This window comes from Cupressus sempervirens, chromosome 11, assembly GCF_028749045.1.
Source record: "Cupressus sempervirens isolate cs-2001-9-10 chromosome 11, ASM2874904v1, whole genome shotgun sequence".
Taxonomy (NCBI): Eukaryota; Viridiplantae; Streptophyta; class Pinopsida; order Cupressales; family Cupressaceae; genus Cupressus; species Cupressus sempervirens.
Window position 1 is genome coordinate 445,017,783 of NC_143128.1, and position 24,859 is coordinate 445,042,641.

Sequence of the window (24,859 nt, forward strand, 5' to 3'; positions counted from 1 at the left end):
TTGTTACCTTATCAAGATATGGTCTAATCTTTCTTTATTCTAAATCCTTATCTTAATCAAAGATTTATAATAATAGAAAATGTATATGTTGGAGGAAGACAATAGGACGATAAATGTTAATATTTGTTTACTTTTATATTATAATAGTTTTTTTTACTAGGTTTAATATTTATATATCTTATATAATATATTATCAATTAACAACAAGCTCAATGAATATAAGCATCAAAATAGTTCTTTCTAGTTCTTATGTATAATATCGAGAGCTATTATTATCGAATTTTTAATTATTTTTGTATAATTATATTTATTTTTCATATCATTTAATTAAATTGTAGAAGTTTTATTTTATTTTATTTTATTTAAGATTGTAGAAGTTTATTATAGATTATATATTATTTAATTATATCTTCTACGAATTTACAATATAACTATTGATTTTGTTCCATTTATTCTTCTTACCTTTCATTATTGTACCATACAAAAGATCATTATCATTCTCATTTTAAGAAAATATAATGATTATTTCACTTACTCCCTAAGATATAATGCCACTTTACTTGATGTATGCATATATATCAATGGAATTTATAAATTAAGCTCCTATTTCAAGCTCTTTAATCAAAGGGGGATTCTATTATCTTGGTTATTTTCTTTATTATAGTAGTTATAGTATCTCATACCCTACAATTTGTCATTAAATCATCTTTTGTCTTTTTGTAAAATAATGAGAGTCTATATTAAGCAAAATATCGTTGAAACTATTATTCTTTCTCTAGCCAAAGTCTTAGAAATTAAACAAGTTGTTTAATCTATATTACTAGATTTCTATCAACCAATACTCATCTCTACAAGCTTTTTACAAGGTACAAATATTAGTTAAGATAAAATAGGTTGACCATTATTTGTTGTATCCAAATGTTTATACTTATAAGGACAACAAGGATAACAATTGCAAATGGGGTTGCAAGTTTTGGGTTTAACCATGGAGGAAACTTCGTAGTTAAGTGCGCTCAGGCTGGAGTAGTATTGGGATGGGTGACCTCTCGGGAAGTCCTGACACTTCACCCTTGTGAGCATCACCTAGATCCAATGAGTGCTAAGTGTTTCATTTATTCTCATGTAGGATGGATTCATGTTGAATCACTACTCATGAAACATAGGTCAATGAGTTTGACTCAAAATCACACAATTAAATCCTAATAGCAATATCACAAGGAAAATATCTACTATTTTCTAAATCCTATCAATCATAAAATAAATAAATAAATAATCATTCTAAATTTTTAAAATTGTGTTTCTTTATGTCTTTAGAAAGGTATTATGTATAAGAAATCACACAAACAATATGCAAAGTGAAGACTAAGTGAGATGGTCTCAAGAGACATTTTTATGGAAATGTAAGTCCACCTATATGTAAGAGTCAAACAATTCAAGGGAAAAGATAGCCCTGGATATAATTTATAAAGATGTGATAATTTTATCCTTCTCAACTTTTTTAAAATGATATTATTTGAATAAACTCTATGTATCACATATAACTCTCTAAGCTAAAACTCAAATCATATTTGACAAGGTTTCTAAGCTAAAACTCAAATCATATTTGACAAGGTTTAAAATTAGTAAGCTGGCATTGTAGCTTATGTGCCATTTAGTCAATACATGAATTCTTCCTAATAAATTGATTATCATAACCCAAATATATTGTGCATTTTTATTTGAATTATGAAATTTCCTTCTAAATAGTTAGTCTTCTAAGCCTGTAAACAATAGTAAAATTTATGTTTTGGACGAATCACACAAGATGTAACATTGATTAGAATTTTTAAAAAGTTTATAAAGTTGAGTTCATGTTTTTTAAGAATATAAGATCAACTCTCATTATATTTTTAATTATTGATCACAAGAAAGAATAAAATGAGACATTCAAAGGAATTATAATTGTATTCCACTATTTATATTTTGTCTTATTTTCTAGAGAATGTGGTAATAATTTGGGGACAAAGTGGCCACGTCTCTTCTTGTTAAAAATATTACAAATTGATATTAGATATAGTAATGGATTGAACTCTCATTAATTACTTTTGTGGCTTATTGTTGTTAATCCTTTATATTTTGATAGTATCCAAGATTTCTCCACTATAATAAAGTTTCTAGAGTTTTCTTATAACAATGTGGTAATCAGAAGCACGATTGTTTGTTGATACTTTCGATCCTTTTCAAATTTGTTCCTAATTATTCATTTTTTTCTTCTACCTTTCATGTCACCAAATCTATTCATTTGGTGCCAAGCACACCTTCACTTGATGATTTTAATTCATTCCTCACTTGAAAGAAATAAGAGTTAGTTCAGATGGGCCAGTCACAGTCTAAAATTTTGCATGCTCTTCTTGCTTCCTAGAGTACCAAATATCATTAGGTTTAATATGGTGAATACAAGAGGGAAACCCAAGGATTCAACCCATACGAGAAGCCCAATGGCCTACATGCACATGGTTCTTTGGATTCTTCTTCTAAGAGGTCTTCATTGAAGAAGGAAATTTTGAACTGTTCATATTGCACTAAGATAGGATCTGACGAGCATCAATGTTATGTAAAGAGGATTAATGAGTTACAAAACCTTCTTATGAAGGATAATAGTCATTTCCTCTAGCTCGACATATTTTTCCACTTCACAACCTACACATTATAGGTCCACTTCTATGGTTTATGGCAAAGACAAGATGAAGGGTTATGCTCTGTTTGCATGTATACATCTTCACTCTAGCCATTTGCTTCTTGATTTAGGAGCTTCTCATCATATAGCTTCATTTATGAGTATGAACGAGCAATTACTAGATATTGGTAGGGTTGTTTGATACACTGTACTAATGATATTAAGGACATTTGAGGATCTTGACTTCTTTGATGATATCTTGAGTTTTGTTGTCATCTAATCTTTAGTGCCTTCTAAGGTCAGGTAACATTGTTTTGTTTTGGCTTTGCACATCCATCTTTTATGGAGTTGCTTATTCCTTGGTGATTGGATTTATTTCTTCCTAGGCTTCGACCCTCTCTCTCTCTCTCTCTCTCTCTCTCTCTCTCTCTCTCTCTCTGGTTTAAGTTGTTTCATTCATTTAGATTGTGACACTTGGCACTAGCTGATTCAATCTTGCTTTAGGGAGTGCCCTAAGGTTTCATTCATCGTTTATAACATATTCTTGTGAATATCAATATGGAATTCTCAAGTTATTGAATTTGATCTTTATTTTGTGATACATTGTGTGCTAGCAAATGATTATTGGTTTGTGATATTTGATCTTCAAATTCTATATATCCTACTTTTTTGTATGTATTATAGAACTTCATTCATTCTAAATTAGTACACATATAGATAATCAATAGCTCATGAGATTTGATGTATTACATATTGACTCATAATACTATAACTAAGTCATCACACACTTATTGTTCCTAAAATTCATTGCAAATGGAGACTAAGTGTATCATTTGGTACTAAACCATTGTGGCAAGGATTGCTACTGCAATTCAAATATAAATCAATAATAAAAAATTCACTCATAAAATGCTTTTTGTTGCATTGTGTAAATCTCTCAAATGTTTGTTGTATTAGCCACTTGGTTGATTGTAAATCATGGCAACATAGTTGATTAAAATAAATCAAATAGTAAATCAAAATAATCATTGTTCCACTCATATGATGCATATCATGCTATGGACATCTCTCAAATGTTTGTTTTATTAGCTATTTGGTTCTATAGTTTGAATTGAATCCTTCTATGATTGCATGAATTTTATCATCATGTTGATTTGATTATATTATTTGATTATCTTGACATCCTTAACAATATTGTTATGTTATATTACACCAGTAGTAAAATATTTTAATTAAATTTGTTAATAAATTAGTAATTGAATTAACATTCAATTTTATTTTTTTAGTGAATGTTATCTGCATCAATCTACATGCCAATATACATAGGTATGAACAAGTACTTTTGTTTAATCATTTCAACTAGTGGTACAAAGCCATGTGACTAAGCCAAGCTACCCATTATAATCAACGTTTCAAACTTTGTGCACCTGTCTATCACGGCATATATGATGGATGTTGATGAGAAGGCTGGACAGAGAAAAAATGAATTAATGCAGATGTGATGTCCGAGTTATCTTTATGGAAGTAGGATTGAAGTGGGATAAGGCATAAATTACTTAAAGCAAGCAAACAGTGAAGACAATGTTAAATCGAAGCGCATTATTTTTGGTTCAGTCCACTAGCATTGTCGGTATATTTTGATTAGTTTGGTCCTTTGCTCCATTGTCCACAATTTCAAGGCAGTGTAAGTGGGTCACCTGAAAATGATTTAATTGGCATCTCTCACCTTAAAAGACGTTTTCATTTCAACTTGCAAATAAGCTTTACCTATTTCACTCATCACCATACCGTCCAAGGTTGGCCTCTGCCATTTGAATATACCTTTAAACATCGATCATTATTCCCTCACCCCCAAACTATGGATATCTTTGACAGCAAGACTTAATCCCGGATCAAAATGTACTAATGCAAGGCAAGGTGGGTCTTTAAAACACTCCATTTATATAGTATCTTCAATTTTTTCTCCAGAGAGAATCTTGAAAACAAAAGCCATTACAATGTCTTCCAAACCACAAAACTTAAGTAATTATACTATGGGAAAACACATTCAAATGCCCCATATTATGGATATCTTGTCACTAACATAAAAAGAGAAACAAATACTGGAGGGAAATCTGAAGTTTTGTATATGTATTTGCAGACAAGTCCTAAGCAGTGTTGTGCTTGAGATCATGACCATCCAGTAATGGCTGCCTTAGGTCTGTGAAAGACTTGCTTGTAATTCTTGGGGCTTCCTCATCTGAATGGCTTCCGCTGCTGCTGCTTTGAGTGGGTTCAGGAGCCATCAATGGCTTCGCCAACAGATTCAATCTCTTCTCTTCACTTTTTCCCCAAAGCACTAGATATAGACCTACTATGATGAGAATTGCTCCAATTATTCTGTTCATCCCAACAAAGACAATAGACACCCAAAATTGTTAGTGCACATAATATGTATTGGAATTAGAGATATCAAATTTCTACAATCCTTCATAACTGTTATCATAGGTTTCTGGATTTGATTGTGGGCGTGTTTTTAGCATCAACGTTTTGGATCATACTCTTTGATCCATCATCAGGAATCTCTTGCTATTCATCTTGATGATGGATCATAGAGTGTGATCCAAAATGTTGATGCTAAAGACACACCCACAATCAAATCCAGAAATCTATGATAACAATGTATCGGAATGTTGAGCAAATAGAAAGACACAGCTTAAATCTTTTTCTCACCCTCCCGTGAAAAACTCTTCTCCCAGAATAAGGGATGCCATGATTGCAACTGCTATAGTCTGGACAGGCTGATACACTGCAACAAAAACAGGACCCCCTCTATCAATGCACCATATCTGCACTGAGAATGCAATGCCTGAAGCAACAATTCCCTGCATCAAACCCATAAACCTTATTATGTATGACAACTTAGTCAGCTCTTTTGGGTGTTTACGAAAAACCAGGGGAGCTTATACAACGAATGTATTAGTTGGCATGAATCTTTCATAATTTATATAACTTTCTAAATTTAAGGGAAAAAGTAGGGGAGATTATTTCTTGATGTATTATTTAGTTTAAATTTTTCACGGGTTATGTTGTTTTATATATTTAATGGAAAGAAGTAAGGGAACTTAATCCTCCAGACATTACTTAGTATGAGTTTCTCTGAATACATTAGCTGGATATAAATTTTCACATTTCATGTAGTAGTCAAACACTGTTTCTGCAAGAGCTATCAGATTTCCACAATCCATCAGTGTTGTGCATTTGATTTCTGGATTTGATTGTGTGAACAGATTTTTTACATCAACGTTTCGGATCACACTCCGTGATCCATCATCAGGATGCATGCAAGAGAATAGAAGGAGAAGAGCAATCAACTATATACATATTTATAAATCCAGTGTCGTCTTCTTGTTAATACATCACTCTCTACGATCCAAGACACCTACTAAAAACATATATAGCTGATAAAGTCAATTTAAAAACATAAAAACAAATGTGAATCCAAAAAGTATGACACATAAACAATGTGAAATGAGAAACATACACAGATGATGCACTGTTAGTATATTTGAGGCATCCTAAATAATGAGGAAGGGAATGGAGAACATACAGCATAGAGGATTGTAAAGATTTCACCCCCAGAATGCATCTGCCAGCGATCTAGGTCCCTCTCAAAGAAACATGCTATTACCAGGAACTGAATGAGGCCGAAGAAGCATGTGAAGGATGTGACAGAGAGGCGTGCAGGGTATTTTCTCAGCACAGGAGCCTGGAAAACATCCATGGCTTTCAGTGTCAATCAAGTTAACATTATGGATGAATAGAATGTAAATGGATAAATGAAATTGAAGAAAATATAACCTGAATAACTATCCAGCCAGACCAAGCGAGGCAGTTTCCGATCATATAGAGACAACCAAGCGTCCAGTTTTCTGCCTTGTTTGCAGAAAGATGAGCACCGTCCTCAAGACTAAGGCTTCTCTGCCAAAGCTCGTTGATTGCAGGGCCTTTATAGAGGGTAATGATAGTGGCACCTCCAACACAAGCTATTGTCCCTACTATTTTGGCCAATCCATCTCGCCTCGTCAAATTGACTTCTTCTAGCCTGCACGCGCAATCAACATGTACCATGTTTCATAAATACAACAAAGAAAGAAATGGCTAGATTTGGAGAAACATGGTTTCGTGACAGCTAGCTGCCAAGATTACCTGAGAGCTGCTGCCATAATAAATGTCAAAGCTGGGACAGAGTTCTGAATGGCAGATGCAAAGGTAGGAGAAGTGTAGTACAACCCCAGCAGATAAAACCCCTGGTTGGCAGTTATCCTGCTCTCCAAAACAGTAGCAAACCCCAAATATTCTCTTAGATTTTGGCATTAGTCCAAAACACCTTTTGGCATATATAAAAGTGAAAAGGTGAATGTTGTCTATATTCTTCTGTGGAAGTGATAAGCTCACCCAAGTAATGCCAGCAGGAAGAATTGAACCAAGAAGGAAAGAGTGAGAGGTGGTCGCTCCTTCCTGTACACAAGGTCAAATAGTTGGTGGTTTAGCATATTCCAAACAGTGTTTGATTCTTGTGTATGTGTTTTACTGATGTTTTGGTCATATTTAGTAATTTATTGTCCGAAAAAGAAAGTGAAGAAATAAATTATAGACATATTAGTCAGCAATCCAATTCTCTACTTATTCTGATGACAGATTGCTGAAAATGATCTTAAATCTGGGATGTAAAAGTAACGCATAGTTGCTGATTCTAGAAACAATCTTTTGAGCAACACATGAACCACAGTAAACTTGTGCCAAGTTATCCACTATTGAAAATGACAGTCCAGCATGTGTGAAAAAAGAGGAAAATGAAGAAACAGATTGTGTATTTTTTCTTGCTTGGATGTTTCTCATCACATTTAAGATCTCCTCAGAAAGAACAAAGTGAAGAAACATTTTAGTCACACCCCTGTTTCAATTTAGAACTCTGCTGGCTTTCCTCATTTTGATGAAAGATCACTAGAAATGATCTTAAACATCAGCACCAAAACCTATTGATATCTAAACATAACTGATTAACGATTCTAGAAACCATCTCTCAAATACTGCATGAACTTACACCAACCAAGTTAGTGACAATTGAAAATGAGTCCAACATGTGTGCATAAAACTGAAAAGCTTACTTTTCGAGAAAATAAGCGAAAGGGGCAAGCAGGAGCAGGGCAATGACATTCCTGTAGACAGGAAAGACGATCTTGCTGACTCCCATGTTAAGTGCGGCTCTGGATACGATGTGAAATCCAGCATAGCCGAACTGAAGAGCAAGCATAGCAATATGCAGCTGAGCTCTCTCTGGCAGAACGAACCTTCTCACAATATCCGCCATGGCGCATAGAGCAAAACACTCAAGAACCCCTAAATTGCAGAGCTACACAAGAACAACCCGAGTAATGGGATGGGACTTAACTTGGACACAAGAGTAATGGGGTTTCCGGCTTCTTTTTAAAGAGCAAAAGGGAGTGGAGAAGGATGGGAACAAGGGGAATGGGGCCCTTAGGCTTCAAAAATAATCCCTTCTTTTCTTCTTCGCCTGCAGTCCCTTTCGCAGAAGCACGCTTTCTGCATTGAAACAGTGCAGAAAGCTTTCTACGACACACACATTCATGATAGCAACAGTGCAGTGCACTTGGGCTATGGGCTATGAAATGAGATTGAGTTAGGCGGAGCATACCTTGGATTGAATCAGTATAAGTGTGCTCTAAATCTGAACTGGGTAAAGCATCCGTATGAAGTACACTGAGGTATATATATTAAATTAGAATTGAGTATAATTTCCCACAACTCCATTGGAGATTATTCCACCCATGCGCATACCCCACGCCCGACCGATTCAGACCCACCTCTTTTCTTCTGTCCCGCACTTCCATTACTTTGATTACTCCTAAATTGCTTTTCCTCCTCTGCTTTATTTGATGTGTTGTGAGTAATTAATTGCTTTCTGTACCTGGTTTCCTGGACAAGTGAGAAAATGGGAAGAGAGTGGAATGTTATGAGGGCGATTTGTACCCTACACCGTGCTTTGTCCCTCCATACGCTGCCCATCTTAAAGCGTTCTACTGTCCTTCATATTTTCTTTTCCACATGAATCAATGTCTGTCTTCTCACTATCTTCATCATTCTTTTTAAGTGGTTGAGAAACATAAAATTAACGTTAAAACTGGCTGGGTTGAAGCCACCGAATTCATGCCCACCAATGTAGACATGTTTATATTATGGGAGTTTGTTTAAATTTACATTAGATTCAAACAAGCCAATCGAGTTCAATCTTGCACGAGGTAAGAAAATCAAGAGATATAATATCTCACCAAGAGTATACATTCCAATACAAAAGAACAATAATAATAACTAGTATTTGTACCATCCCATACAACGATTTAATCAATTTGAATTAGAGGAAATTTTTAGATTTTTTTGGAGATTTGTTTAACTTTTATATGTTAGACACTTTATATGAATATACAATTCTAATTGTTCATCTTGCAAGTTGTGGAAAAAATTAATTGTAACATCAATAGTCATTGTCGGAAACATACATATTGTAAATTTTGAGCTTAAAGTGAAAAAACATGTACATTAATCTAATAATCGTTGTCGAACATTAGAACTCATAATAATAACAATTAGATATCATATAAATGTTCTAATAATCGTTGTCGAACATTAGAACTCATAATAATAACAATTAAATATCATATAAATGTTACATGTCGACTTTCTAGAAATTCCAATAGCTCATTGTAAACTTTTAACTCGACATATTATCTAATTGGTGATATATATTGTTATATTCTATGCTCACCCTTGGGATATATTAAGAATCCATCAACAACAATAATGCAACGATGGGCAGGTACATTGTCCTCCTCACGGTTCATATAAATTAATTTTGTATAAAATTTTAACTCAAGAGAACACCTTTGGATAAAGTTATTATCATGATACAAACTTTGGAAATCAGTCAAAGATATGAATGTACACTTGTTTTATAGTAAAAAGCCTAAGGGAAGGACAACAATATATGATGGATATCCCCCACTCATTGTTGAGTTGATTGTAGATAAGTTCTCAAGAGCTTATGTTTTAGATTACGATAAAAGAAAGTTTTGAAGGGACCCAAAACCCTTTACAAAAAACTAAAGATAAACATTAAAGCACCACCAGGTTTTACAAGGACCTAAAACCTAAAGTTTAAAACATCAAAACCAGGTTTTACAGGGACCTCAAACCAAAAGTTTAAACCATAATAAATGACTAGGTTTTACAAGGACCTAGAACCTAGAGTTTAAACAAGCTGAAAAGAAAAAAGAAAAAACCAAAAAAACTACCCAGACTAGCAACCAACACAACCACTCCACAGCTAGCACCTATAGGAGCTCTTTGATAATGTCTGCTTTTGCAATACTTTGGATAATATCAGTCAGAGGAAGAACAAGAGCCACAAGAGCATCAACAACCTTTTTCCTTGTGCTCTGCCTAGTTCTCTTACTAGGCCCTCCTGGACTCCCCATCCCTGCATTACCAGGAGACATTATCTCCTCATTGCTCTTCTTACCTAGACTGGCCGCCATGACACATAGACTGGTAGTGACCTATTCCATTTTTTGACCACTTTCCTTCATAAGGTGACGAAGCTCCTACTCATATTCTTTAAGCTTATCAGGGATGTTACCAATTTGCACTTCCATATGGGTTCTTTTAGAGCGTTCAATATCCAATTCTTTCTGCGTAACCCCTGTTTTCTTCTTGAGAACTATTATTTCATTATACAACCAAGAATCACTCTGAAGAGAAGTTTCTGCTTTAAGCTTAGCAGTGGGAAGAATGGAAAGTTTAGAATTGTGGGAGTATCCCTCCCGTCAACCACATTCTTAGGCTCAGTAGTGGTCACAGTATTGATCTGGGTATTGGTAATAATGTCTAGATTCTTCGTCCTTTCCTTGTTATCATCTTTACTCTGGCTATTACCCTTTACCCACAGGGCCTTTATCTTCAATTTCCTTACCCATATCCTCCTCCATTTTCTCCTCACTAGCATTATGAGAAGGGTGATCACTCTGTTTATCATCATCCTCCCCAAGGGCTTCCGACTCCACATTTGAGTCTGTATTTATATCCTTACTTCCTTCCACTAAACACCCCTTTACTCCCAGAGTAACCGTCCAGGTTAGAACTAAGATCCCCCATTTATGCTTTCTCATCATTGTTTGTATTGTCAAATTTAGTAATTTCCTTAACATGTTTCTTAATCCTCTCCCGTTTGAAAACCTTCTTGCTAACACTAGCCCCTTCTTCCACCTTAATTCTCTTAGAGTGGGGCTCACTTCCACACCCTTTCCTTTTCTCAAGAACCGAAGAGGGATTTATAGCCTTACTTTTACAAAAGTTTTCAATAAGTAAAACAAAACCTTCATAAAGCACAGGATGGGACTCTTTCTTTCTATGTGCATAAAGGCTTAGAAGCAAAGAGTATTTCAGAAAAAATAGAAACGAAATCTTGTCTTTGTGCCTAAAATGATTTAGGAAAACAAAGTGAAATTTATGGACTCTCTTAGCCCTACCATCAAGAATAATATACTCATAGATACAAGACAACACATCCCTCCAAATAACTTTAATTTGATTCAGTTTGTAGAAGTCCCCATTTTTCTCCAAATTCTTCTCTTCAATTTTCATCTTTGGAAATTTCTTGAAAGCCACATTGGAGATACTAGTCTCCTTACTAAATTTGATCCCTTCCATAGGAAGCCCTATAACCTCAACAATAAATTCTTCAGTCAATTTCACCGTGACCCCATGCAAGTAACCCTATCTTCAAACCAGTTTTTGAAGAAGGCTTTCGTAGTGTGAAGTTTATACCCATGGAGTCTCTCAATGTAGGCAATCACATTACCTTTTTGCAAAATCTCCCACATAGAGGCCTTAGCCTTCCACACCCTACAATTGCTTGGCTCTTGCTTTCTTGGTTCCCTGCCCATCTTAAAAACTTGATATTCTTTGTAAAAAATCAGAGTAGAGAAAATCAGAAAAGGTAAATAATTATTGAAGATTACTGAGGACCTAATAACTTTACTTACATGCTAGATGCAAGTCATTATAGCATAAAGGTACTTCCTAGGGAATCTCAAACTATCCTCCATAAACCCACCACTCTTTTTCATAAATTTTCTAATCTTAGGAAATCTTTCCTTCTGTAGCATGTGTCCTGTCATTATTAACAATTGTTGTCAACTCCACATCCTTGCATAGGTCAGCATGTCACCTTAACTTGCTTTCCTGATAAATAGCTTGGTTGGCAATCCAATCGCCAACTGAACTACCCTCTTAAAAAATATGGGAGAATATAATATTATCAAAAATTTTAATAAGGTTTTTGATTTCCATAATACTTTCTTCAATAGTCCAAGTAACCAGATTCTTGTTATTGAGCATATTAATAATGTTATGTGAATCTCCTTCCATCCAAAGATTATGATAACTAGTTTCCACAACTAGCCTCATAGTATGTAGCGATGTCATTGCTTCAATTTTATGGCTAGTAGAAATCCCAATAGGGATGGCAATAGCATCAACAATTATGCTAGTATGGTCCCTCAAAACCCCTCCACAACTAGCTTTGCCAGGATTGCCTTTAGCAGCACCGTCAAAGTTACCTTTAATCCAACCCATAGGAGGAGATTCCATTTAACATTCTGCCTCTAATCATCAATTTTGATTTTATAGCCTTTAGTCTACATAGGATTATTGATTTTGAAATCATCACTTAGTTTTCTATGAGAATTGAAGTTTTCCTTGATAGCTCTAATTATATTATGACTAAGAACCCACTCAGGAATTTCTGTCTCTAAAATTTTTATTATTTCTTTCTTTCCAAATTTCCCACCAGAGATGAGGAAGAGTAATTTTTCACAAAAAACCAATGTTAACCTCCTTAGACAGACATTTCCAACTTTGGAACCATTGATCAATATTATTTTGTTGTACCCAATCTAGATTCTAGTAGTTAAGGATGTAACTCCACACTTTTTGACTATAATTGCAATTTAAGAAAAGATTATTTATGTCTTCATAGTCCTCTTTATATAGGCTACATCTATTAACCACATTAATCCCTCCTTTTTGCAAATTGTCCAAAGTTAAAATTTTGTTTTGAAGCAAGATCCAGAAAAAAATGTTTATCTTAGGAGTAAGACCTTTAATCCAAGCTTTTGTCCATAAAGGTCTAAATCCCTTTTCATCAGTTCTAAAAATAGAGGAGACTTTAAAACAACCTCTTGATTCAAAACCCCAAACCATTTTATCTTCAATATGAGGATAAAGGCCAAAGGCATTCAAGATTAACAGAATACTATAAAAAGCCTTATTACTTTCAACAAGGTTAATCCATTCATTATTAATCCAATAATTCTCCACAAGAATACCAAAATTCTATTTACATTTGTCAACAAGAGTTCTATCCTCATAATCCTCAATCAGAGGATGATCCAGAATCCATACTTCATTCCATAACCTGGTCTTTTGCCCATTACCTACTTTCCAAAAACAACCTTTGATTAAAATGTTTTTAGCTCCCTGGATAGCTCCCCATATAGCAGAAGGAGATAAAACATTAGGATAAGAAAGAAAATTAGACAAAGAAGGAGAATTAAAGAGGTATTTATGTTTCCAAATAGTACTCCACTCCTTTTTGTCATGATAAACTCTCCAACCCTGCTTAGCAAGAGGTGTTTTATTCATACTTCTAACAAACCTGATCCCCATACCACCATCCATTTTAGGCTTATAGATTTCATCCCAAACAATTAAAGCCATTCTCTTATTCTCTTTAGAACTAGACCAGAGGAAGTTCCTTTGGATTTTGTCAATAGAATCAACATATTTAGCTGGAATCGTAAAGAGACTCAATGCATACGTAGGAATACTTTGGAGACAAGCCTTGAGAAGAATAATTTTACCAGCTTGACTGAATAGATTACCTTTCCATCTGCCAATTTCTTGTTGAACCTTTTAACAAGATCATCCCAACAAGAATCTGAGGGATTAGGCCCTAGAGGGAGACCTAGATAAATACAAGGAAAAGACCCTATGGAGCAACCAGGAAATTTAGCAATCTTACTCTGTCTGGAGACATTGATAAAATACAAGGAACTCTTATTCCAGTTGATCAGTTGACATGATGAAGAAGAATAGAGGTTAAGGGCCTTTTTGAGATTCCTTGCTTCCTTAACCTTAGCTTTTCCCAAAAAAATTGTATCATCCACAAATTGTTCATGGGAACAAATAAGAGGATGAGAAGAGGGTTGCAATCCTTTGATTTCCCCTAGAGAAACCAACTTCCCAATATATTTGCCCAAGCAATTAGCCATAATAGTGAAGATGATAGGAGATAAAGGATCTCCCTGTCTCAACCCCCTAGTAGGTTTAAAGAACTCTAAGGAACATCCATGAGCCAAAACAACAATCGTAGTTGTTAGTAAACAGTTTTTCCCATATGATTTTTATATGTAAAATAGAGAAAAATGTATACCAACAAATGAATTCCTACACAAGGCTAAGGAATTCTCTACTTAAAGTTTCTTCAATAACAATAGGCACAACTACCTTTATTGTAGATAAAGAATTTTCGATCTTAAAACTCAACATAATGACCTTGTTAGAATACAATCTGTTGACATTGTTGAATCAACTTATTTTATCTCATCAATACAAAACAAACTTTCATGCTGAAGAACCACTCGATTTTAATTATCAAGACTATCCACATAACTAAAAATTAAACAATCAAGCAGACAAATTTAATAAAACTAACTTCTCACAGCATCCCAAGTTCTGAATTGACAACTTCAGAATCAATAACAAACACAGCTAAGAGCTTTTGCATAAATAGTATCTTTAGAAATACTGATTTAAACAAGCAGATAATAGTATCTACTTACAAAGCCTTTAACCAAAATCAAATTGCAGAGTTTTCTTTGTATTTGCAAAGTTCTAAAATGCTACTTCTAAAACTTAAAATTTAAACTAGAAACAAAAATAGTTTTGTCTATCGATCTACTGGAGATTAACCCTACACCATACTAGTTATTACATATTTATAGGCATGGGACTGGACAGATGCCAAAATTACCCTGCTAGGAGTAAGATAGTCTCTTGGTTAACATAACTATTAACTGAAAAGCAAGAAAAGAAAAATGACAAAAAAGAACAACTAAGAAACTATACGTAACCGCTTCTTTCAATCAGGTAGTGCTATCTCCACTGGCCATGTTTCTTGCTGCTTTCCACGTTTCATAGGCAGTCAAAAAGGTTGAATGACGGACTGATGTGGTAGACCAATGTAGGCAAACCACTGCTTCCAGATTTCTTTTTCTTTCTTCAACTCAACTATTTTCTCTTCATGCATTTCTAAGTGCTTCATATTAATGCTTAACATGGCCTCCATATGCACTACATTAGAAAAATCTTTCTTAGTTGGTGCCTTCTTGTCTTGGAGTTCTTGGAACTTTTTCTGAACCTCCCTGATTACCTCTTCAGATTGGGCAACGGAGTCGTCTTCCTTACCTGTGAACTGTTTGACAAACCACTTAAGGTCATTTTGAATTATCTGGTGTATGATCTTAAGTTCTTACAACTTTTCCTCGATCTTGGTCACACCTTGTATCAATGCTTCATTTCTCCATTCAATACAGTCTTTGATCACATACAGGGCCTTCTCATCTAAGCCTGCCATAGGACATTTGGCCTGGAATTTCTGCAATCCAAATTCTTGAACGTCTTCCAGCCATATCACTACCTTTGCCCAATTATTTCTCTCCTTCTCATATCCTTCATTACTCATTTCCACCTTTTTAGTAATGGCTAATATTTCTTTCAAAGCCTTATCTAGGTGACCTATATGTTTCATGGTGTCATCCAAGACACCTTGCACCCATTCTCCTATTGTTTTTGCAACTGCTTTATATTTGTGCAAGTTTTTAAGAGATTGTTGGTTAGTTACAGAAGACACATCGACGATCACTAACATCTCGCTAATTGGTTTTGCTTCAGGATGAAGGATAGCATTAATATATTGTACCATGTTCTTGATAGTTTCCTTCATTTCCTGTTTGTCCTATCCATCTTTCCATACCCTGTGTGCAATCTTTTTATTAGAGGCTTCAAAGAATTCCATGTCTGCCTCACAGTTCCCTTTCCCTAGATCAACTTTAGTTATCTGGTATTCCTAAGGAGCCAAGGACTTGTGTGAGCTTCCATATGGTGGTGTAGCTATCTCGGCTGACCAACGCCCAAAATTCTTATCAAATTTGATCCTTGCTTCAGTTCTTACCTTCTTTACTTTAGGTGTTTTTCCTAGACATTTACTGGCTAAGTCATCAATTGGCATGGAAAGAGGAACCATGCTCCTCTTCTTCTCCATAGAAGTTTCCAACCATTTGGGTGTGACCTATTCTTTGTCAATAGCAGGGGAGAATTCAGCTAAGGCAAGACTACTTTCTTGGTCCTCAATATTTACTGGCAAGTTTCGAGGTTCAGGTACACTATCTGCCATAGGTAGTTCTTCTGCTGCCTCGAGATCAACTGTTATGGTACCCTTGCTTTTGGTGGCTGATGCCTTCCTCATGCTTGAATGGGTCACCCACTTTGCCTTAGGAGTACCCTCTTGAATTTGAACTTGAAGTGGCTCTGGAACTGCTTTAACTTCAACTTCAACTGGACCTGCAATAAGATCATGAATATCTTGATTAGTGATCTCTTTTTTCTTTTTGGGAGCCCTTTTAGTTTTACTTTTTGAAAACTTCCCAAAAAGGTCAGAAGTGATAATAGGTTTTGATTTTATCCAATTTGTGGTTCTAGCTAGCACATCATTAGTGCGAGAGAAAACATCATCTTCTTCTATCCTTCCCCAATCAATTTTGGGAATGGGCATGCACTCAATCTGGTTGATGTAGAATGGATCAAGCATCTCTTCAAAATCCTCCTCCTTCAGCCCACATGTATCAAGATCCATGTTAAACATAATGATTTGTTTAACAATTAGGCATGACCACAACCTTTTCCTTACTTCAAATTCATTAAGGCAATTTTCCCAATAATCTTCCAATTGCTGAGTGTGCACAAGAGAGACTGCATTTTTAACATTATTTCTGACAAAACCTTATAATCAAAATCTTCCTGGGAGGAGAAGGGTTTAAAGCACAAACAAGCCAATGATTCCTTTGCTAACATAACTTGTTTTAGGTTGGGGCATCTATAATGTCCAATTTCAATAGGGAAAAATAAAGAAGAAGACCTCTTAGGAATCTCAAAAGACTCTACCATAGAGACGAACTATCTGCATATTTCAGATAAAACTATAGAGTCTAAACAGTAACGAGGTAACTTCAATGGTTCACTAGAAAATCCACCCATCCTGATGTATGTGAATCTGGGAAATTGGATAAAAAGTAGTTGTAGAATTGTACAACTTGCATGGCTTCTTTAGACAACCTATCATTTTCATGACCTTGAAGTACAAAGACTAGCATTCCTAGAAAGACATCGTTTACCCTTCTAAAATCCTTACATAACACAACCTCCTAAAGATTACTATAATACTGGTAAATGGGCATTTCATCGGTCCAAGGTGCATGTGGGAGATTTTACCATTCTTTCGATGCTGCTAGGATATAAATCAAATAGGAAGATAAGAAAAATGACCCAGAGTTGTTGACAACTATTAAACCTTTGTGCAAATTCTCGACAATTAGGTCGGCCCAGTCAATGAACTTACTTCCTTCAACAATCTTTTGAATGAAGAAATACATCCAAGACTCCTAATGAAATGCATGTTCATTACCCTTAATCCTATTAAGTAGGATTACAATGTCTACAATTTCCTTTATGAAATGCTTGATAGTTAAAGGTTTGGGCAACCTTGAACCCCCTTCTATAGGTTTTAGGAGCCAGGACTGAGCTACCCTAGCTGCTTTTTCCTTCGGCATATGGGTGCTCGACTTCTTCGAATGTCCTTGGCTCATAGCGCTCCTTGTGGGGAATTCTAAAGGCTAAATAGACACTGATTCTGTTAATTCTAACTATTACCTCCCTTGAAACTTTCTTGATGCAACTAGTGTCTAAGTCATAATGGTTTGCACACTCTATAACAAGTTATGGGCATGTGATTGTAGCAAAAAAGGCGATGACTTCTAGTAACCCACTATTAGTTAGCTTTTGATGAATGGGACCTAACTAGGTGTTTCTAGTTCTCTCGATGACACCAGACAAGTTTTTATTAACCAAAAATGTATCACAAATTTCAAGCAAAGAACTAAGCAAAAATGGCTTTTCAAACTTGGGCATTTTAGGATGAAATAGCATCATGACTTGCTACTTGAAAGATGGGTTTGGAAGGATACAAATTGAATTACTTCAAAACAAAGTAAGCACAAATGAAATTGCAGAGGGTTATGGCAAGACACTTATAGTTTGACAGAGCTATAGCCTACGATTCGTTCTCCCTACTCAACGACCCTAGAATTTCTTTGCAAATGGCAAAATGAGTGGGAAAAGAGGTAAAATGAATGCATTTAAGGGATGACTTACAAGGGAAATTGCAGGATAGATATGAAAAGTAAATGCAATAATTACTTATTTGTGTGCCATGCATTGGAAAAGACCCTTTGAGTAATTTGTTATAAATGCCCATCAAATCCGTACGCATACTAGCACTCCATGTCATCATGAAATGAAAAATTTTCCCTTTCACTAGATCTTGCCATATCTGAACAGGTACTGCCTTAAAGTTCTTATTTATTAACCCACCTGCCTTGGGAAGTATTTTTATTGGGACCCACCTTGCTTTTGCTCGGAGATTGGAAACCTGCATGAAAACAAAACATTAGTACAACAAATCGACATCAAAATTGAAGTTGAAGTTTGGATGGATCAGACTTCAACTTTGACTTCAACTTCACCAAGACCGACTCGAGGACAGGAAGTGGAATTTGACAAATGGAAGGCTGATGCAAGCTTGAACTTGAAGTTGAAGTTAGACAAAACTTCAAGTTCAACTTCAGGATCAAGGAAAGACTCAAGACTGAACCATTTTAGGACACAAGAAAAATATATGTGGTAACAATCGACTCTAGTTGGGGAATGAGACTAGAAGGATCATCAATGAACTTGGGGACTTTGGCTTTGCAGATCAACTCAAAAAGACAAAAACACAACACAAAGAATGGAGCAAGAAAAGAGTGAAAACCAAAAAGGCGATATTTACAATAAGACAAACAACAGACTCAAAATTGGTACAGCTTGAGGTCCTGCCCGTTATAGGATAGGGGAAGATCATCTCCATTAAGGTATTGCAACTTGAAGGCATTTGAACCCAGTTCCTCAGATATCACAAACGGGCCTTTCCATAAGCTCTCAAATTTGGTGTGGGCTCCTTTAGGTTCTTTCCTCTTGTCCCACAACAGTACCTGATCTCCTTTCATGAATCTTTGTGGCCTTGCCTTTCGATCAAAAATTCTTTTGACCCTTGCTTGATGGTTTGTGATATGATCCACTAACTCTCTTCTTTCTTCTTCTATTTTGTGGAGGTATAGTATTCTCTTTTCAATGGAAGATTGAAACATTTCATCTTCAATTACTTTTTGCAAGTTCAGTGTAGATAGCTCCAAAGGTAGGGACAATTGCGCTTTAACTCCATACACTAGTTCAAAAGGTGTCATGCCTATGGCTCTTTTGGGAGAAGTTCTATCAATCCAAACTACTTCATATAACCTCTTATGCCAATCTTTTCCTTTTTCATCTACCAACTTTTTCATAATATTCACCAAGTTTTTATTCATGGACTCTGCCTGTCCATTGCCTTGAGGAAAATAATTAGAAGCATGAGACAATTGGACACCATGATCATAGCAATACAATTGAATTTCTTGGAATGAAAAATTATATGCATTATCAGTCACTATTTTGTTGGGAGTACCAAAACGAGTCAAAATATTTTTTGTCAAGAATTTACACGCTACCTGTGATGTTGTTGCTTTAACAGGAACTGCCTCAACCCATTTAGTAAAATAATTAGTAGCAGTAAGGATGTGTGTATGTCCTACACTCAAATTTGGATTAATAGGCCCTACAAAATCCAATCCCCACTATTGAAAGGGTTCTTCTATAATCACAGGTTTAAGAGGGAGAGCAGCTAATTGTGGTTTCCTGGTAAACAATTTACATTTCTCACAATTCCTTACCCAATGATAAGTAGCTTTAAACATACCTAGCAAATAGTATCCACTTCTTAAAATTTTAAAAGTTGTCATTGTTGATGAAAAATGACCACTGCAGGCTCCATCATGGAAGATTTTTAGTAATTTTTCCTGTTGTTTAGTATCAACACATCTTAAAAACATACCATCTAGACCTCTTTTGTACAAGACATCATCAATGATTACAAAATTGGCTGCCTTGAGTTGAAGAGTCCTTCTGTCCTTTCCTTTTAAATGATCAGGACATCTTCCATATGTCAAGAAATAAGCTATGTCAGAAAAACACTCATCTTTTAGGCCAACAAACAAACAATTGGGGTAAGGTTCTTCTTTTTCTTTTTCTGTAATAAGTTTACACAACCCTTGCCCTCAAACCAATTTAGTTGGTCAGATATCCAGATTAAATTCTTGCACTTTTGCTACCCATGTTGCTCGATTATTGACTATTGTATCTTGCTATGTGAGGATACTCTTGACTACAATGGATGAGACATAAACTATAGAATGTGAATGCAAAATATAGTACCAAAAGTATTTCATTGCTTTCACAACAACAAAGGCTTGTTTTTCAGACAAGAAGTAATTTAACTCATGTTTCTTTAATGGAACACTCTTAAAAGAGATAGGCATCTCTTCTCCTCTATCATTTTTTTGAAGCAATATTCCTAACATGGTATGTTCTGATGCATAGCAATACATTATAAAATCTTTTTTGAAATCAAGATGAAATAGTGTTGGAACTTTAGCAATAGCCTCTTTTACCTCTTGGAATGCTTTAGATGCTGGTTCATCCCATTTAAAATTATGCTTTTCACTGAGCAATTTGGCCATATGCTTGACGGTCTCTACAAAATTAGGTACAAATTTTCTCAAGAAATTGATCTGTCCAAAAAATGATTTAATACCATTGCGATTGACAGGAAGGCATAGTTGTTGAATAACTTTTACCCTTTCTGGGTCAATTTTGATTCCTTCTTTTGAGACCATGTGCCCAAGTAACTTTCCCTCTGTTACAACAAAAAATGATTTCTTAGGGTTCAATGAAATTTCATGCTCCCTACATTTTTGGAGCACTTTCCTCAAATATTTTAGGTGTTTCTTCCACTTTCTTGAAAACATTATCATATCATCAAGATACATTGTGATGCACCTATCCAATAAGTTACCAAAATTTGAATTCATAGCTCATTGAAAGGTGGCACCAACATTTATTAAGACAAAAGGCATTATTTTGTAGGCAAAGGTACCCCATGGTGTTGTAAATGTTATTTTGTGTTGATCTTCTTCAACAACTTCTATCTGATTATAACCTGAGAAACCATCTAAGAATGACATCATTTCTGAACCAGGAACCATTTGAAGAATTTGATCCATTATTGGCAAAGCAAAATTATCCTTCAAACTTGCTTGATTAAGGTTTCTAAAATCAACACAAATCTTTATATCTTCATTTTTCTTTTTGACTGGTAATATGTTTGCCACCCATGTGGAATGATGAATAGGAAAGATAATGCAAGTTTTAAGAATCTTATCTATCTCCTTAAATATTGCATCAGAAACTTTTGGATTATATGTTCTCAATTTTTGCCTAAAAGGAGAGGTACCTGGTTTCAAAGTAATATGGTGTTTGAATTGACCATTTCTAAAAGTCTTTAAGTCATCATAAGACCAGGCAAAGACATCTATATATTTTGTAAGAAGCTTGATGAATCTAGATTTCTCACCTTCTTTACAACGGGTTCCCAAATTGATAATTTTGAGATCATGTTTATCTCCCAAATTCACCTTTTCATAATCAACATTTGGATCTTCTTTAGGTGATAAATCTTGAGCTAAGAAAGTATCTCGCCTATCAAAGAGTTTTTCAAGCTTAACCAAGCCTTTGGGTATTACATTCCCTTTTAATTGTAACACATCACTCTCATCAGTGACATTAGGACAAAATTCTCTACATTCAACATTCGAGCCTTCAAAATAGTTAGTAGAAAATTTTTCAATACTTTGCAAGAAAGCATTAATGTGAGCATCATCTTTAAATACTTTCCATGAATTGTTATTATCAGGGACACTTGCTTAGTGAATGATCTCCACTGAATACTTTCTATTTATGAAATCAAGATGGGGAATTAACAAAGAAGTTGATATTGCCAAGGAGTCTGCCTTATCATTTTGTTCTTGCGGAATTGCTTCAATTGCAAAAGCATCAAAACCTTCAATCTCCTCCCATACACGATTTCTATAGTGTTTTAACCTTTGATTCTTCACTGAGAACATGTCTTTAACTTGTTTCACTATTAATTCAACATCTCCTCTTGCCTTTAGCAGTTTGATATTTCTCCTCTTGGCTTGTTCTATACCTAGAAGTAAAGCTTCATATTTTGCTATATTATTAGTCTTTTCAAAGGCAAGTTTATAAGAAGAAGGGAATTTCTCACCATTAGGTGATATCAGTACTACACTAGCCCCAAATCCATTTGAACAATAGCTTCCGTCAAACTCAAGAGTCCATAGTGAATCTTCTACTGCTGATTTCTCACCTGTTTTCTCATTTTTAGACAAGATCAAATAGTTAGCAAAATCAGTCTCTTGATAAAGGATTTGAGATTTGGGGTCATCGGATGGAAAGACTGCATATTTAGATTTGGCTTCAGGCAAAAAGGTTACTTTCTCCTTCCCCACAGGTATAACAGCTTGGGACCAATCCATTTTAACTTCCCCTCCTAGGTCTCGACAGAAAGTCCAGCTAAGAAGCATACAATAACTTGTAGGAATGTCTGCTACTAGGATGGTGAGCTTAATTCTTTTCTGAGGGTAAGTATCTAAAGACACTTGGGCATCTTTAATTTGACCTATTAAAGGTACTTGTTTTGAATCCATGGAATAACATTTGCCAAATGTTTTAGTTAAAGGAAGATCTAAAGCTTTTGCTACTATTGCTGGCATTATATTATCAGAAGTGCCTGAATCTATGATGCAATTGCTTAGCTTAAAGCCATGGAGAAAGAGGGAGACATAGAATGGATTAGGTTTGTGATTATAGGAAGGTTTAGGACTAATTTTGTCTGGTTGGATTATCTCTTCTTGTTTATTAGATGTTTGTGTCTCAAATTTCTTACCCTTGGAAGATTCCTTCTTCTGTTGGGCAATTGTTTCACTATCTCCCAAAACCTTGGCTTCATTGATCTATTTAGCTGCTATGTCAACAGATGACTAATTAACATATTCAACCAATTTATTAAGTTCTCCAAGATGCATTCTCAAATATTTTGTAGGTGAAATTTGTATCCTTGATGCTTTACAAAACTCAACAATGTCAAATGTAGAATCAGAATCAACCCTTTTCAAGATTTGAGGAGAAGTTGTTAAAATAGGTGATGACTTACCCTTAGTTTCTCCCTTTTCCTGTTGCTCCTTGGCCTAAGTAGGATTTGTACTATTTTTAGCATGAACATCAGCTACTGCGGTTCTTTGCCCTTGGGTGAACACTGAACACGAAGCCTCTTCCAAGGTTAATAAGATGTCATTACCCCTGTTAGAATTAGATTCATACTCGAGGTAATAGCTTATAGAGTCGCCAAGTTCCTTATAAGGTTCTTCATCTATTATTACATTAGTGGAAGCCACTTTTTCTACTTCAAGTTGCTGATATCTAATATTTTCAGGGCAAGAACTTCCCTCATGATAATTTGTAAGATAAAAAACACACATGTTATTTTTGCTAGGTGGAGCTTCAATTTGTGATTTTTGTTGACTTGAGGATAATGTAAGCTATTTTCCCTAAAAACTACTTTGCCCTGGATATTTTCTTGGAATATCTTGGTAACAAGTATTCATTTTAGGGAGTTGCTTCTTAATAGTCATCACATCATTAATGAGATTTTGAACCAATAGGTCTGATTTTTTTGAGGAAGATGGTTGGGATTTAGAATTTTGCATCTCTTTTTTCCATTTCCCTACAGCTGAAAGGTCATCTTCTAGTTCAATTGCCAATCTTTGGGCAACTTCAACATCAGTTACTTTGTTTCTCCTTAAGTGAAAGCTGATGTCTAGAGGCATTGTATTAACAAAGAATCCTTTATGGTTCTCATCATTAAGTCTCTTGGTAGCATGAATTTTGTGAATTATCTTATTGAATTTTGCTACAAAATCTCTCATGGGTTCATGTACTTCCTTTTTAAACTGGGTTAATTGAAGTAGCAAGGTATGTTCATCATCAATGGATTTAAATCTATCTTCAAAAGTAGTACGCATATGATTCCAATTGGTAATGGACCCTTGTGGGAGATGATGAAACTAGTCAACAACATCATCAATTAAGGTTTGTACAAATAGCCTCACAGCTACATCTTCATGTGCAACAACAAGGACTACACATACAATATTAAAAGCATTGAGATGTTCATCAATTGATTTCTTTCCATCACCATAAAATTTAGGTAACACTTCTCTGACACCTTTAGGAAGTGGATGTAGATTACCTCCAAGAGCCAAGGGACCTACTTGTGTACCCCACAGGTTAGCAGCCATTTTGGGTGGAATGAAATTCAAAGGTTGGACATTTAAATGAGAAGGTATTAATGTCCCTAGTAAGATTAGGGCTTGAAGGCTTGTAGTTACCGGGGTTGATTTCTTAGGAGATGTTGGCCTACTTTTACTCTTGACAAACTTCTTTTGCTTCTTGGAGAGATTAGGGGCAAAATTAAGGCTCTTTAAAAATTCATAAGACTCGTCAATAAACCCCTTCCTTTCTTCACTTTGAGTATACTTTTTAATAGCTAGTTTATCACAATATAGACTAACATTCAACACTCAGAATGGCCTTCAGATTAGTCTATCAACTATCACTTCTTCGTTAGCAATTGGTACACCTCTAATGAGTTCTACCCTTTCTTTTTCTCTTTCAAGCACTTGATTAACTTGTGTAAACTAT

General features: G+C 35.1%; 2 protein-coding genes across 2 annotated transcripts; both read right to left on the reverse strand.

Moving 5' to 3' along the window:
- Positions 1-4,574: 4,574 nt before the first annotated feature.
- On the reverse strand, positions 4,575-8,098 carry LOC149530337 (auxin-induced protein 5NG4-like). The gene is made up of 7 exons (XM_089808841.1): positions 7,807-8,098; positions 7,094-7,156; positions 6,845-6,961; positions 6,497-6,740; positions 6,246-6,404; positions 5,369-5,520; positions 4,575-5,035 (listed from the first exon to the last, which is right to left on the reverse strand). Exons 1-7 carry the CDS (start codon positions 8,007-8,009, stop codon positions 4,804-4,806), a joined length of 1,170 nt encoding a protein of 389 aa, XP_089664967.1. The 5' UTR covers positions 8,010-8,098; the 3' UTR covers positions 4,575-4,803.
- Positions 8,099-22,002: 13,904 nt separating this feature from the next.
- On the reverse strand, positions 22,003-24,456 carry LOC149530338 (uncharacterized). Its single transcript, XM_089808186.1, has 2 exons — positions 24,408-24,456; positions 22,003-22,466 (listed from the first exon to the last, which is right to left on the reverse strand). The coding sequence occupies exons 1-2, from the start codon at positions 24,454-24,456 to the stop codon at positions 22,003-22,005; spliced, it is 513 nt and encodes a 170-aa protein (XP_089664312.1).
- Positions 24,457-24,859: the final 403 nt, after the last annotated feature.

Bases quoted from the DNA above. Each gene is read 5' to 3' on its own strand.
- LOC149530338 (XM_089808186.1), bottom strand. From the start codon at position 24,456: ATGGCTGCTAACCTGTGGGGTACACAAGTAGGTCCCTTGGCTCTTGGA. The intron at 22,467-24,407 runs GTAATCTACATC...ATGAGAAAACAG, and splicing joins AGGTCCCTTGGCTCTTGGAG to GTGAGAAATCAGCAGTAGAA.
- LOC149530337 (XM_089808841.1), bottom strand. From the start codon at position 8,009: ATGGCGGATATTGTGAGAAGGTTCGTTCTGCCAGAGAGAGCTCAGCTG. The intron at 6,962-7,093 runs GTGAGCTTATCA...TTTGGAGAGCAG, and splicing joins TTCCTGCTGGCATTACTTGG to GATAACTGCCAACCAGGGGT. The intron at 5,521-6,245 runs GTATGTTCTCCA...GGTTTGATGCAG, and splicing joins TCTTTACAATCCTCTATGCT to GGAATTGTTGCTTCAGGCAT.